This window comes from Gouania willdenowi, chromosome 15 (assembly GCF_900634775.1).
Source record: "Gouania willdenowi chromosome 15, fGouWil2.1, whole genome shotgun sequence".
NCBI lineage: Eukaryota > Metazoa > Chordata > Actinopteri > Blenniiformes > Gobiesocidae > Gouania > Gouania willdenowi.
Window position 1 is genome coordinate 6,977,195 of NC_041058.1, and position 17,498 is coordinate 6,994,692.

Here is a 17,498-nt window from a genome sequence, read left to right on the forward strand (position 1 = left end):
CCTCCAGGAAGCTCTCTGCCGCGATTCACATGTAAACAGACACGCCCCCATGAAGGTGAGCAATTCAGCATCCTTCGCTATGTATGTATTATCTACAGTCTATGTATGTACCGTGAACGCCCCGCCCCCACGCTCTGTCTCGTGTTTATAAAGGATGAGCTACTGAGTGGGTGGGAGGAGGGCGGGCTGTCCTCTGGCCCGACGTCACCTTGTGGGGAGGAGGAAGTCAGTGTCCTGTCTATAGACACGCCCACTCATGAATATGCATAAGTAGGCCGCAAAGAAAGTGACTTTTCAGAGGCTAAAACTCTGGAAAACTGGCAAGTTTGGAAAAATAAACCTCAAATACTATGTTTTGGGGGTTCTTAGAACAAATGGAAATGGTTGAAAAATGGCATAATATGGGACCTTTAATGATCAATTGTCATATAAAAGCTAAAATGTGCAAAGGTGGCTAGAGCAGATAAAAAGGTATACCAGCTATTATTCAGGATTATATTCAGCAACAAAGAAATTTAGCTCAACCAATCTGCTGGAGTGCCTTGAGATAAGGGACTTTACAGGATAAATTATTCATACACCTCAGGAGGAAAAGAAAGAAGGAGAAATGGTCAGAACTCAGGAGGAAAAGTAAAAGAGAAAAATGGAGGGAAAACAAAGCAGAGGAAATGAACGCAAGGAGAGGAAAAACATATTTTACTCATATTACATCTACGCTCACTTTATCACATAGGCACCCTTCCTTCCTTATCATCACCGCAATCATTTTGTTCTCTTTTTCCCCCTTCCTTTCCTATTCCATCCCTTCCTATTTCCTCCTTTTCCAACAGAAACAAAAAGTCCCAAGGACAGTGATTAACTCGTCTTCCTGCGACGCCATTGTCAAACCTCTGAGTGTGAGGATGTGACTGAAAATGCGCTCACGTTCAGTCAGCCCGACAAACGTCAGTGTCAGACATAAAACTGTTATCCGCTATATTAGTTTAACACAATGAGTGAGTGTGTTCTGCTCGGGAACGATTGAGTCACATAGTCAGAATTTGCACATCATACAACAAGTGTGCAGCTGAGGTTGCCGTCTGCTTAATGACTGGTTTATATATTAATTCATATTTGTATGAGCAATAATTAAACTTAACCATTGATTTTCAAATCCTTGTGTGGCAGGTGAAGGGGGCGTGGCTTGGTTGCTGCAGGCCATTGACACAGGTGCTCCCAATCAGCTACTTTAGGTGACAGTGAGCTGCAGGAGGAACACAGGTTCTCCACTACTGGTTTGGGGCCGGTGGAGTGAGGCAGGTGCACACCTCATTCCACATGAGCGTGCCGGAAAAGCTGGTAGGGAATTCTGTTCGTTTGTGTGTAAATGGTATGTTGTGACGTCGTGTTTAGCGCATTACATTTACCATCTTTATTAATTTCAGACATGCTTCTCTGCTGAGTTGAAGGCGGCTGGTTGTTGTTAGACTACCAATGGACCAGGTATTTTAGAGTTTGTAGTTCATATTTTAATTGTTGTTTTAGTGATTTTTGTAATAAAGTGTTTTTATGATTATTAATGTTTGTTTCCCCGCAGTGCATCAGGAGGAGCATCGCATTGTTGGTTTTATTTCTGAACTTGCTCTCCACCCCATCACCGTTACCCCGTAAACTACCAGTCAGGTAGGGCCTAAGGTGTGTATGTGTGCAGTGTGTATATTCTTTGAGAGTCCTATTTCCAGACTGCAGTGTATTGGTGTTGTGAGAATTTCCCCCTCAAACGTATAACAATAATTAGGAGTAAAACTGGGAGTCTGGTACGGTGGGGGTGAATGATTTTGGAGCTGACTTTAATAATAAAGGCTGTATGTTATTTACCTATTCAACTGTCTTTTTTATCACTAATCCCTAAGCGGGTGTAACACTTGTTTAACACCACATTTGTGACGTAAACCAACACAAACATCACTGTTTTAATCACGTAGATGTTACAAGAAAATATAACCTGTCAATAATACAATGTTAGGTTACACACACACTATTCAGCGCTGTTGTAACCTCAGCTGTATTCAAAATCACACACTTGTACTATGCACTACAAATTCAATGAGTATATACTGTCTACTATATACTCCATGATTAGGATAATGACGACAAAAACCTGAATCACACTGGGGTGAAATATCTCCATAGATTTTCCACCTTTGAAAGTTCTAAAAAACATTTTAAGAGAGAAAGTGACCAAAAATAATATCAACATGTGCTCATCCATAAAAGTCACAAACACATTTAATTTTGACATTTGGGAGTTTTTCTGAGATCTGTCATTGTGCTATTGACAAAACTTTAAAATAAGAGCCCTATTTACAAAAGCCTTAAACTAATGGAAAACAAATGTGCTTTTGTTTTGAAAAGTGGATGTTTGATTTTTAGTTTGAAGACAGTCCCACGATGATTTTACGTTCTGCTCACAATGCATCATGGGGCGGTTGAGTATGACTAGTGTGCCCACCGTGCATCCTTAAAATATGTCCTGATATAGTATTTACCCAGGTATTTCTTGCATACTCAATGTTTTCATACTATCTAATGTGAATGCACTACATACTCATTTTGACGTCAGACGAGTACTTTATTACTATGACATTTCGAAGCCTTCAGTTAACAACTGTAGTCTGTCTTGTTGATGTGTTCAAGTTTATACTTAGTGTGTGAGTCGATGTTTTAAGAAAACACTCCTTTAGTTCAGTGTAAGTGTTGCAAGTGTTCATTGGCACTGCTCTGTACCGACGACACCTCCCCATCCACTTATGAAACATGCACCCACCCACACACGTGCACATACACACACACACACACAATAGTTGCCCCCTAATGAGATCATAATAAAAGCCACATGGCCAATGACTTTCAGCTGGCATTTACTCTACAGCAGCCACCGCTGGTCTCACTGACTGATTATCTGACAAACTGGGGGGGAAAGGGCAGAAAAAGCTGAAGGAATGCAGTCAACAGACAGTTGTTAATTCTGCTGATAAAGATTAAAAAGTACAACTTGTCTGTCTTAGTTGGTCTGCATTCAAGCTTTCTTTCAATAACAAACAAATCACTCAGAAAAGGTGATGCATTTTAATGCAAAATTTGGTTTTTCAATTTATTTGAAATATAAATAAATAAAAACACCTTGATCTTTTTTTTTTTTTTTATCAACCACTGCAGTTTGCTGGATGGAAAACTGCTATGGGTGTAAACAGTACTACTCAAGTACAAGTAAAAAGTAGCTCAATTAAATGGTACTCAAAGTAAAGGTCACTAGTTACTTTCACCCCACACATTTATTTTTGGTAATAAATCTTGCCACGGTTCCCTTGCATACAGTAAATATCTCATGTACAAACTTAAAAAAAGAAGAGACCAAATTAGAATTTCCTTTATTTTCCACAAAGGAATCTGTATAAAACAAGAAAACATAGTCATCAACATCCCCCACCAGATTGGTTGTCATAACTCACAACCTTTTCCTAAATGTCCAAAATCTAAGAATTTGGATGTATACATAAGAAAATATTATCACATCAGATTATGAAATTACAAACTATCTTAAACGGTTTCTAAGAAAAGCTGTCCCCTTTGAAGATACCTTGAACAGAGTCCAAAAAACAGAACAAGGGCAATAACTCCAGAAAAAATTATTGTGCACTTCTCATTTTCGAACTCCATCAAGGTATTGATACCCTGAAGCAACACACTGAATTTGGTTATCGTATATTTAACGGTTTCTAAGAAAAGCTGTCGCCTTTGAAGATATCTCGAACAGAGTCCAAAAAACAGAACAAGGGCAATAACTCAGAAAAAAATAATTACACACTTCTCATTTTCAAACTCCATCAAGGTATTGATACCCCGAAGCCCCACAGCAAATTTGGTTATTGTATCTTAAACAGTTTCTGAAAAAAGCTTCTCCCCTTAAACTCGGACGGACGCAAGGACGTAGCTCAAACCTATATTCCCCTTCACACTTTGTGGCGGGGTAATAAAAGGTTTGTCAAAATATACAGTTCATTTCATTTTTTGTAGCTTCACAATGTCCGTTCAATATAAAACAAAAAATATATAATTTACTCAGTAACTGTTGGGTGTAGGAATGTAACCAATTATTTTTACTTCTTTTAAAATGTACTTAAGTATAAGTAAAATAATTGATTTAGAAATGTATTCACGTACCCATAAAAGCTACTCAATTACAGTAACATGATCTGTTACTTTCACCTCTGGAAAACTGCCTAGTATGCTACTCTGCAAAATTCAGTTTGTTTCCCACAGTCAATAATGAAGTCTGGCTCATTATTCTAATCTCCTGAGAAGCTTCATTAAGGTCAAACTGTAAGATCAAGCAGCACCCTTTGCTACTTGTGTTAAACTATTAAAATCTGTTATTTTTATTAAATTCAACCACTTGCAGCATCTCTGCCACATGGACCAAATGCTGCTCAGACGTATCACATAACATGATTGGTTCAGCAGGTCAAAGCTTTGAAACAAAATGGTTAAATGTATTTAACACTTTGTAATAGAGCTGTGCAGCTTTGGCCTGTAGCAACATCCCCACAGGGAGCAGGAAAGATTAAACAGAGCATAGAAAGTTCTACTGAGGAAAAGGCTGCATAACAAAAAGCGTAAGTTCACCTATTAATCACACACATTAACAAACAGCTCATTAATTATGGAGAAAACCACAAATATTAACAGATTAGAAATCCAGCAAGTTTTTTTTGTCTTTTTTTGTATATTATGTTAAGGTATGTAACTGTTTTTCAGGAAATTCACTTTGATGTCCTCACATGTTTTGCCTGTCAACTGCCAGTCTTCTTCAGAGGCGTCTGCTTATCACTATGATGTTTCCAATGCCTAGACACAGTCATGGCCATGACTTCTGCGTAATAATTCCAGCAAGTTCATTTTGTCTTACTCTTCATTTATTGGACACATCAAAGCCATCAGCAGACACCTCTGAAGAAGACTGGCGGTTGACAGGTGAAAGATGTCAGGAGATCAAAGTAAACTTTCTGGAAAAAAGTTATTTAATCCTGATTGTTCACATTTAATGTTATTCTTGTTATTATAATCCTCGTCTTGGTCTCTGTTTACTTTTTAATCATATATGTATCCTTTATTAGTGTTTCTTTTAACTTTTCTTATAATTTCTATTTGGAGCCACTGTAACAAAAGAAACTTCCCCCTGGGATTATTATTTCATCTCTTGACATGTTTCGACTGTCAACTGCCAGTCTTCTTCTGAGGCGTCTGCTGATGGCTTTGATGTTTCCTTGACTTCCGTGTAATAATTCCAGCAAGTTCTTTTTGTATTCTTTTTTAAATAATATGTCATAGTTTCATTTATTCAGATAACTGTTTTTCCGGAAACATCAATGCGCTAAGCAGACACCTCTGAAAAAGACTGGCAGTTCACGGTCTAAACATGTCAGGACACCAAAGAAAATTTCCTGAAAAAATGGTTGTCTGAATAAATGAAACCTTTAACAGACTAGAAATCAATTGGAGCTACCGTACTTACCAGAAATGGGGTTTCGACCAAGAACCAGCACGTTGGGTAAAGGCATCATCACCAGCTGTTGGAGGATCTCCTGTGGGAGAGACAAATGGAAAGAAAATGGTCAAGTTGGAAGAAAACTAAGATTAAAAAGGATTCAGGATTAAGATTAAAAATAAATAAATAAAAAAGTTTATTGAAATTACAAAAAAGTCGTAAAGTGAGTAAATGAGTGCACAAAATGATTATTGGATTTCTTTTTCCAATCTTTCCAACCTTTGATTATTATCAAGTTTGATGATTTGGACTTGAGACAAATGCGTTTTTTCATTTAAAATTGAACACTTTTTACATTTTTTAGGCTTTGAACATCTTTGTGGTCATGGTCTTCTTGTGTGTTTGTGTGAGATGTGTGTGTGGCTGTGTTGTTTGGGTGGCTGATGGTGCAGATGGCTCGCTGCATTCGCATGTCAATCATGAAGCTAATCATAACACACGCCTGTGCTCATGTGCTCAGTCTAATGAACTGCTGCTAGACAGGGATAGGGTCCACTGTCTGTTAATGTTTGACAAGCATAACCATTCTGCAACTATTTGACACAATACATTAGTAAAATGTATCCATCCTCGTGTATTTTTACTCCAATTAAGTTGTGTCACATCTGCAATAAATTACACTTTAAACAATATTATCCTGAGTTAACCCCACAGTATGAAAAGAACAAAGCCTCAAACTAGAGCTGTGTGAAAAGCTAGTTTACCTAATTATCTAAATTTTAAAAGTTGCCACATTGAACAGGTTACTGCTGAAGACATGATAAAAAAGGATTATATAACTCAAAGAGTGCATGTTTCAGACTATACCCCCTTCTGCTGAACCATCTGTCCCATTCATATTACATTATCTCCACATGGAGGTAAATGGATAGGACAGGACATCAGGGCCTGCTGTTGGTGAACAATACACACATCTGTTTCAAAATAGAGTGAGAAATCACGACACCTGAACCTTTGTTTCTATCAAAACAAGATAAAATTACACAAATGTTTTGTTTTACGGGCAGAGACATCTTCAACCTCCATCTACCCTCTAACATACAGCAGTGTCTGCACCCCAAGGTGAAGGTCAAACTTTACGTGATCAATACTTATCAGCTTAGGATCGTGTTTGAAATGATAACACAATTGACCCCGATGTTTATTTTCATGTGTTTGGACTAAGGACCATGCTGGAAGCTTATAGTAAAGTTGTGTTAGAGTGCACATCCCCCTTTATTTCCTTACCCATCTGTCGAAGCTGTCACTGTTGTGTTTTTGACCCACTGTGTCCTTTATTGTGTTGAGAATAATACTGTGCAAAAAAAAAAAAAATCTAATGAAATAAAAAGTCAGAGTAAAAAGGCAATTTGGACATCTAGCCATCCCAACCTCACCATTGTAAAATGAAACATGGCTGACACTATAATGCAGCAGTGCCCAACCTTTTACAGGTCATGACCCCAGAGACATTTTTGCTCCAGAATTCGTTTTTGATCATGTTTGTTATATTGTGTTAAAATAAGAGCATCTTATTTGAACTAGTGTTATATTTGAGAAAGTCCAAGTATTGATTACTTTTATTTGAGATTAATGGTGAACGATTTATTATAAAACGCGATTTTCTAATTGCAAAGGCTACAATTTTTTTTTTTTTTCTTCTTGTCCTGTCTTGTGCTGTCCTGTTAAGTTCAGAGAGTGTTTAAGAAGTGCAGTCCACATGTTTCTATGTTTCATGAAACTTGACGTTAGATATGTTGAGGAAGTAAAGCCACAGATTTCTTTGCTTTATTGTTGTATTCTCTGCTTTAAAATGTGTATTTTATATTTATTTAAAGTTTAAATGAATCTGAAATTGTTTATTATGAAACAGATTGATTTATTGCTTGTGTTCATTGATAAATACATGACAAGGGGCCATATATTGAGGAAAACAATCGCGATTACATTATTTTCCAAAATCGTTCAGCCCTATTTGAGATTCTGTGTGGTAAAGAATAATAATTAAACAGTAATAATAATTTTATTACAATAATAATAATAATAATTCAAAAAAAGAAAAATATAACTTTAATCAGTATATATTTTTTTTTAAATCAATTACTAGACATTTCAGGTGACCCCAAGATTAAAAACCCTGCAATGACTGATGATTATGCTTAACATGGATTCAAAAAATCCTACACACTCAAATGTTCAGATTTATTGTGGAGGGATATTCACACAATACATACATAATCGCCATGTTTTGATTGATGTATACATTACTGTGCGTGCCAAACAAAGCGTGGTTTGAATGACTTTTTCCAATTAAAATGTGCCCATGAAGCCTGCTGTGCACCAGCCTGTGCCGTTCTTGTATTTCTAGATTTTCCTCATTGATGTTGAGGATGAAATGTTAACTTGCTGCTGGTAATAAGTGGCCACTTGATGAATTATCAGACAAACGCATCACCTGCCTTTGTAGGTGTTTTAAAGGAGGAAGAAGAAGAAGAGGGAAGAAGAATCCAACAGATGTGAAATGTTGAGATTAAAGCAAAAAGCGTAAAATTAAGCTAACAAACTAAATAAGTGCCTTTTGTTTGTACTTTAGAAAAGCTATTCCTGATTTGCTAGCCTAGCTGTAAAGTGCTATATGAACAGTGCAATGATGACATGAGGTGATAATTACATTACAGTGGACTGATGATTGAACTTTCCTGCTGAAATGACCAAATAACCACAACGTCTGACACCTGAGAAAGGGATTGATTTAACAAGTGATGGAATAATTTAAAGCTGGGATGACTACAGCTGATGTCACACACACACACACACACACAAACATTTGTTGCGTCTGACAGCCGAGGCATAGCCGACTCACCCAACAGAAGTCACAACAGCCGCTTTGGGCTGAATCAGCTAAATGCTCAAACAGCCAAAATCACACAAACTGTGGAAACCAGGCCCAATGTGTCTAAAGAGTCGAGTCATCTACCGCTAATGTGAATGTTAACTGGGAAATCTGTAGTTTTATAAAAGACAAACACCTCCACCTGAGGAATAATTGTCTTTGTGTATTAGTATACATACTAGGGATGTCCCAATACAACTTTTTCACTTCTGATACGATATCAATATTGCAACCTTGAGTGTTGGTATCATACATACTTTTGTTACTTATTTTGTAGTCTGGAGTGTTAGAAAATGCTTGATCAAGTGATGTCACTCAAACAGAGAACAATAGTCAGCAACAATAGGTATGAGAAAAACTGACCCATTTATTATTAACCAATTGGTTATATACATTTTAACCTTCAACATAATATCTAGAATATTCTACAATTGAATTAATATAATATATATATCGGAGATTTTAGATGTAGTCCGATAAAATCTGATATTCGTTTTCTGGCTGATATCGGACCAATATCTGATATCAATATCGGCTTGAGACACCCCTAATATATACTGTATATATCCTTTATTTAAGCAGATAAAAGCCTCATTGAGATTAGAAATGTCTTTCAAGAGTGACCAGGCATGGCAGCAGCAGACAAACTTACAACAACAACAAATACGTTCATACATCAGTAGATCAAAAACCACAAGTTCAGCTCAAAACAAGATGACAAGCTGTCAGAATTAAAAACAGTCACATTGTCTAAAACTAGCTCTTCACAAAGATTTAAATTCTCCAACAGGGACCAGATCTGTTAGTTTCATATCAATCTGGAAACTGTTCCATGAAGGGGGAGCGGCGTATTTAAAGGCTGTCTTACCCAGTTCTGTTCTGACTCTGGGAACAAATGAGTGAAAGCTAACAAACGGGTCAAACCCTCACCTGTCTCACACACACACACACACACACACACACCTGTCGGGTGTCATGTGTTTGCCATGCAAGCGTGACACAAGGCTTCACTTTCTGTCAGGACCCTTTCACGCCACCCAAATAAGAAGTAATGAGTCACTCTGTCATTACAGGTTCACGTTACTCTATAACTTTCACAGAATGAGTCACAGCTTACTGAGGACAGCTGCAGCACAAGTTTAAACTTTTGTCACGGATTAATGTTCATCTAACCGTGACACATCACCTCAACCGACTTCCTCTTTCTTCCACTTGTATTGGATTGATTGAAATGCTAATTGATACCAAAAAAAAATAGAATAGACTTGAGTTGAATCAACAGCGCCAACAGAGGAGACTGTATATGAAATAAAACCTAATCAGTGAGCTGTGAATGCACTTTAGTGTGTCCTGCTGAAGCATCATTACTCACAAACACTGAAGCACTGCAGGACTAATGCAGACGTCATGCCTGATTGATGTCGGAAGAGCAGCCACGGTGTCTACTCTGTGAATTATGACTGTCACGGCTTCATCTCACACATTAGCTACTGCACTGTGATATCGATTGGAACTTTTTCTCTCTTTTTTTATAGATCGACTGGAATTGAAACCACCATTCTAATCTACCAATCATTTTCCATTCATTGCCATCCGTTTACTCCAGAGACTGAGGCTGTTTTTGAAATGTCACACTAATACTATTCATACTAAGTCTGATGTCAAAATGAGTATGTAGTAGGTTCACATTAGATAGTATGAAAAGATTGAATACGCGAGAATACCCGGATGTATATTATATCAGGACTTTTTAAAGTATGCACGGTCGGAACGCTACTCATACTCAACCGTCACATGATGCATTGCGAGCGGAATGTAAAATTGTCCCGGAACCGGCTTCAAGCTAACAACCAAACATCCACTTTTCAAAACAAAAGCATCTCTTCTTGTCTTTCATTAGTTTTTTAATGTTTTTGTAAACAGGGCTCTTGTTTTGAAGTTAACAGGAAGTTTTGTCAGTAGCACAATAGCATATATCCAAAATGTCAGAATGAAATGTGCATACGGGAGTTCTAGGGCTCAAACGCCCATTTTTCGCTTGAAATGTTTTCAGAACTTTCAAAGGTGGCGAATCAGTGTGGTTCCGTTTGTTGTCGTCGTAGGTTTGAAATGCATCTTGGGAAACTTGGAGGTATACTTCAATGGGAATGCTCATCATCCTAATCATACTAATAGTATATAGTAGACAGTGTATACCCATTTAGTTTGTTAGTGCATAGTATGAAGGGTGCCATTTTGAACACAGCCTGAGACGTCAGTGTTTTTGACCTGTTCCAAAGACTGTGGGTGTCTTTTTACAGGAAGCTGCTACAGATCTGTTTCCCCTTTACTTTTACGGCAGTTAAAAACACAGCCATTGTTTTGGCACACAGTACTTCTTCATTTTGTTTATATAGTACATCAACCCTGTGCTATATTTGGTGAAAAGGGCTTTCATTGGCCTCTGTCCTGATTGAAATACATTTTCTATAAAACACATTAAATTGCACCAAAAAGGCATTGTCACTTCTTAAATTTGCCGACACTGCAACCAAATTCCTAACAATAAGTGTTATTAGTGTATTAGTAATCAGGTCACTAAAAACATTTACTACATACATTTATTAAAGCTATTGTTCTTTCAAACACATTAGCGTAAATTGCACCAAAAAGGCTTCATATTTTCAAACTCTGTGACTCAATGTCTAATAATGAATGAGTGTTATTTATTACATACATTTATTTAAGCTATTTTTCCTTTAAAACGCAAAAATTGGACCAGAAAGGCTTCATCAGTTCATAATAAAATTGCCAACAATGTGACCAAAAGCCTAATAATGAGTATTAGAGTGTTATTAGTGTATTAGTAATCAGGTCACTAAAAAAATGTATTACATACCTTTATTAAAGCTTTTTTTGTTTAAAATGCCTTAAATTGCACCAAAAAGGCTTTGTCAGTTCTAAATACAATTGTCAACACTGTGACTAAATGCCTAATAATGAGTATAAGTGTGTTATTAGTCTATAATAATGGTCTTTACCATAACAGCAAAAACAAGAAAATCTTGTTTTATGCTAAAATATGTATACAGTACTGCGTAAACCTTTAATAAATCACTTTCAAATTATCCGTGTTTAATAGATGGGGTGGCTAGTTCATCTGAAGCTTTACTAAAAGCTAATACCCCCAAAAAATACAGTTGCCCTAATACATCAGCTGGATTATGGAGCCAAGGCTTAGCACTCATACATAAAACATCAGGAAACATTGCAGAAGAGAGCAGCAGCCATGCTGAGCAGTGGAAATGTTTCTCACACTAGCACAGACACTAGTGTGATCACACACACACACACACACACACACGCACACACACTATTGCACTAACAGCACAAAGGTCCTTAGCTCAGTCAAGATGACACTTTCATATCTAATCACGTCTTTCTCCCACGCACAGGGACTGAGGAGGAACACACATTTATTTCAAATCCAGGAAAAGTCAAATTTTGAAATTGGAAAAAAAAAATAAAAAGGACCGGGAAACACTGTCACATTTGATGTATTCACTTCTCACTCCGGGTGCGCAGAGATGAGCTAATGCCTCCTCTCCTCTTCACATTTCCCCATCCCCCCCCTTTTTTCTGACACTGTATTACTGTATTATTGATTCTTGCAGGATTCACAACTCCGCTCTCAATAAGAGACTTTCAGAGGAACTGATAGAAGCAGGTGTTTCCTACAAAGTCACGACTAGTCCCAACGTAACGTATACAAATATAAACGTTGTGTCAAACTCAAGGCCCGGGGGCCAAATACGGCCCTCAAGAGCACCAAATGTGGCCCACCTGAGAAAGTAAAAATGCTTAAAACATACAAGATTTTGTAAATTACCAACTAATTCAGTTAATTTTAAGCTTAAATATTAAATAGTGAGCAACACATTTTTCACAGTATATAACTTCATGTATAAATGTGTTCAGGTGCTGATGCTGACTTGGCTTTATGTCTTTAGATGTCTTTGTATCAAACAAAGACCTAAAAGAGAGACACACACACACTCACACAAAAACACACACACACACGGAGGCAATAGTTTTTCTATCAGCTTTAACAGAGAGATAATTCCCCTGCAGTAGTGTGTGTGTGTGTATGTGTGTGTGCATGTGTGTGTGTGCAGGGGGATCACACCCATGCTGCAGACATTGACTGTATCCATGGAAACGGGAAGATGGGTTTATTCTCCAAATGCTGAAGTGCCGGATGCAGTTGTACAGAACATGTTTGCACGTGCACACACACACACACACATACACACACACACTCCCCTGCTGATCAAACTGCACAGATTATGAACTTGAAATATTTCTCGACACGGCCAATGGGAAGAGGCACACTTCCCCTTTTCTCTCACACAAGGCCTCAGCACATCCCCATGAACCAGATCAATGCACACACAGGCTTTCCTGCTGTTGTGCTGTAAAAAGTCATGCAGGCAGCCACACAAAAGGGCTTTTACGCAGTGCAGCTTTAAGGGCAAACGACACACGTACACAAAAGAGCAAGAAACACAGACACAGAAATTATCTGATCTGAGTGGGAACATGGTAACCGCGGGTTACCATGTTCCCACTCAGATCCCGAAGCAGGTAGTGGATGATAAAAGAATAATGTTAATGACAACAAAAACAGGGAAAGAAAATCATTTTCTGATTCTTAAGGCAAGGCTAGGAGCTAAAAATGAATCCAAAAAACCAGAAAAGTACATGAATTTGTCACAAAATACCCACCCCCCCCTTCAGCAGACTCTCCTTGGTATTTTACTGTTATTGTGATAAAGGAAGAATTGTATATTTTTGAACTTTTGAGTATGAAGATAAAAGGTTTTAGTGGCAAATAAACAGAAAAAAGATCCTCAGGTTGTATAAGGAGTTTCTGTAAGTCCATCTAAGTTTAATTTATAATTGCATTGATAACGATTGTAAATTTACATTTATGTGTTGCATGTGGGTCTGTATGTTAATATATACAACTATGTACACTTTTCTTCTTCTTTTCTTGTAATTAACTCTATTATTTTTTAAACTTACATGGAAAAGAGTGGTTTGAACCTCAAAGGAAGAAATATATTATTTATTCTGTTTTATTTTCTCTAGGTTTTATTTTATGTTTTATTCACACTGAATTTTGAGGACTCGTAAAGACCAAATGCCCCACTATTTACTTTATTATTTTATCTGTCAAATCGTGTTGTATGCCACCCTTTGGAAACTTTGTGATTATTCAAACAAAAATACAGCAAATAAAATAAATAAAAAATAATAATAATAACATCTGTAGTGAACCGCTATAATTAACCTTATAAAACATCAACAGTTGGTCCATTTAATAAAACTTGAGGTGGACAGATGGAATGATCATCCCTTACATGCAGGAGGAGGAGAGAACAAGCCATTAGTCCTACATTTCCTTTGTTCTGCGCTGTTTTCTATCAGCTGCTGTGCTTTTTTACAGCCGAGCCCCAGGGCGCAACAAGCAGACAAGTTGATCCCTCTAAAGGTGGAGAGCAGGTGGGGTTATTGGGGCAACTTTTCTAACCCCCCTCCCACCCACCATCCGATCAGCTCTCCCTAGTGCTGAGATTCAAACTGACTCAGAACATCTTTACAATCTCAAACAATACGATCGATGTAGGTATGTATGCAGACATCTACATCTGTCTTTCACTCATTTATGGGTCAATGACGTTTAAGGATTTTCATAAAATGGGAATCATCTATGGAGGACCAAACCTGCCACATTAAAAGTGAAAAACTAAATAAATGTGCATAATGCTAGCTTCTAATCCAGGGGTGTCAAACTAATTGTAGTTCAAGGGCCAAATATGATACCAGTTTAATCTCAAGTGGGGCAAAGACATTAGGCTGGAAAATGAGCAATTTCATCATAATTGTGCCCTGATTTGCACTCCAACGTATGAAGACAATATGTGAGCAATAAATGACAAATATCAGTACCTGTAAGAATTTCACTTTTAATTTCTGTAATTTTGTGACCATTTCTTTAGTTCATTTGGGGATTGCAGGATTTTGGAAAACATTTTTGCTTTTTTTTCAACAATTTGAGATTAAAAACGACTGCCACCATGTAATATAAGCACAGGGAAACTGTATTGTGGAGTTTAAATGTTAAATGTATGTCATTAGAGGGACTGAAATATGAATTAATTAGCTGGTAATTTACACAATGATTCTTGTTTTCTCTGTCATTTTTACTCTTCTCCTGCGGGGCCGAATTTGATGCTGTAAAGGGCCAGACTTGGCCCCCGGGCCTTGATTTTGACACGTGTTCTAAGATAATCTACAAAAGTGTCACATCTGCAGCCTTTAAGAATAGTCATTTTTACAATTGAGACAACCTTTAAAAGTCCATTAAAATGATCTATATTTGAAATGAACTGCATTATTGAGTCCAGATGAAGCTCTGATGTTCTACTTGGCTGAAGATATAAAACTATCCCCCCCACCACCCCCCTCACCCCGTCTGCTGGCGCCTATATATAGCTCCCCTCTGGCACACGGGAACCTACTCTACATCATGACTTCCACAAGTTTCCCCTCACATGTGCTCCATCTCACACAAACCCATGAAGTAGCGGTTCACAGACATGTCGGCACACATATGAGGCTACGCTGTTATTTCAATGAGCTCCTTTTTTCCACCATGATTAGACGACTGCTCGACAGGAGCGTCTCAAAAGTGTTTGTATACCAACATATCTTAGGAAGAGTGTGTGTCTATTTACTGTAAGCAGCTCTAAGGAGAGCCAGCGGCTACGAGTGACACTTGAATGACATTTAGGAGAAGATATTTCTTTATTTTGAGCCATTTCATCAGCACAAAGACAGCCTGTGTTGGTGAGAAATCAGGAATGTGACAATTAAGGACACAGACTTTAGCTTTCATAGATAAACTATTTTACTTCATTAGAATGTAGCTTTTCCTTTAAATCAACATGAAAAAAAACATGTTTGTTTTACTAGTTGTCCTTTAAATAGATAAACTGCAATAAGAATCCATCAGAACCGACTTATAACGGCCTTCGAACGTCTCTGGAGGGTTTATTCTTTCTCTTTCATGCACAGGAATGATTTTAGGAGAACAAAAAAAAGCCGACTTTGCCTTCTAAACTGACTTACCGGTGCATTCAATGAGGTGAAGGTTGGTTTCTTGCAACCAGCGTCATAGCATTTATTTTTTTCTCTGTAAGGCTTTTGCATCATAACAGCTCAAAGTATTGTTAAGGAAATTCACGTTAGAAGGCAAAGTGTTCTTAAAAACATATCCATTGGGATGTTGGATATTACATTTTTGCCGATATTGTCCAATGCTAAATTTCAAATATTAACCGATACAATATATATACATAGACAACCCCCAACCTCTTTTTTAGGTTACCAAGCGATACCAATATCAACCTATATCACATTTTCTGGCTAAAATCGGTCGTTAATATCTCCCATCTCTAAAACTGTATATTAGCTATAAGTAATGTATCTACTGTATCTTCAGTGATGCAAATAATTATATGCGCCCCATTGTTTGCATGCTTTCTCATCTGTTACTAGAAAAGGTATTGTGAGTTTCAAGTTCGTCCCTGTACTTGTAATGTGTTGTACAACTTAATTTTGAATCCTGTGTTTCAATAGATACACACAGTATCAATATAGTGGTATCATAATGAGCCAGTTTAAATGCCATCTGTGATAGTTGTACATCTGAAGCGACGATTAGGAAGTTAAAAAGGCAAAAACCACGAGGACAAATTCTCTATAATAGTCTTTTTTGGTTTGCCCAAAAAAATAATAGCACATATAATGAATTTGTAAAAAAAAAATGTGTAACATCTCCTCTCGGAGGGTCGTAGCTAACATTTGGAGCCAAGCGAACCCTCGATGAATGGTGGCCTCTGTTACCCTTAAAACTGTCAAAACAGCTTGCTGTGTTTTCACCACACCCCAAAGCTGGGTGAGAGGACAGAGGAGGTTTTATTCCTAAAAGGAAAGCTGTGATGGTGACTGAAGATAAAAGCGCTCCTTTGCCCTTCATTACGAAAACCAGCATCCACACTTCTGTAGATTTTTAACAAACGCAGTCAAATTGTGCTGCACAGAGGGAGAATAATTAACCAAAGGTGATCTCTGTGAATCAGGATAGATTCAAACTAGTGATGCACCGAATTTCCGGCCAAAAATGGCCCAAAAGTGCATTTTTGGTTTTTGACCGAAACAGTATGTTGTAAAGACGTGAGCAAATGCCACGGTCAGTGTGCCACCTTGTCTAGAAATGGGCCAACTTGTCCATGTTTGATACATCTGCACATTGACAGCATCTGGTTTCAAAGTCTGTCAGCGCACGTTTCACAGAGATCCTCTGAACTTTATCACAACTGTACTTGGTCCGCGTTATGAAGATCATTACTTGCATGGGATTAAAATTAAACCAGCGCGCACAAGAAATGATCCACGCAGCAATCAAAACATTTTTGGACAATAGATGAAGCAGAGAAGCTGATTCTCATCAAACACTTTAATGTACTTAGTGTTTTAATGAAAGGACATATTTATTGTGACACTCTTTCAGCAGTCCAGTTAGTTATAGGCCTGTACAATATTATTCATTGTATGAGTGGGTTCAAGTTACATATCAATTTTTTTATTTTAAATTGTGCAGTGTTGGAATTTCATATTTAAATTGATTTATTATTTAAAGCAAAAATATTATTTCATACACCGGCAATGTTTTACCTTTAGTGAGGTTAGGTTAAATGCAATGGGTTTAATAATTTGCGTAATTTATTTCAGTTTTCGGCCTTGGTTTTTGTCATTTTTGGTTTTTGGTTTCGGCCAAGAATTTTCATTTCGGTGCATCCCGAGTTTTAACAAAGCTTTGGTTGGATATGGGATTTGTTCCATCATATTGGGGCAATAATCTTTTTTTATTTTTCATCCAAATGTATGTCATTCTGAATCCTGCCAAGTTATTAACCTCCTCCAACACATGAC

At 37.4% G+C, this 17,498-nt stretch overlaps 1 protein-coding gene across 9 annotated transcripts in view; it reads right to left on the minus strand.

Annotated features, from left to right (window-relative positions):
• Window positions 1–17,498, minus strand: part of ccdc88ab (coiled-coil domain containing 88Ab) — an 81,520-nt gene that overhangs the window by 45,091 nt on the left and 18,931 nt on the right. For all 9 annotated transcript variants that reach the window (XR_003675591.1, XM_028468009.1, XM_028468007.1 and 6 more), the window contains exon 4: window positions 5,555–5,624. Coding sequence is in view for 8 of the 9 variants with exons in the window: in XM_028468009.1 (XP_028323810.1) it covers window positions 5,555–5,624 (70 nt within the window). In the remaining variant the exon portion in view is untranslated. The remainder of the gene's footprint in view (window positions 1–5,554; window positions 5,625–17,498) is intronic.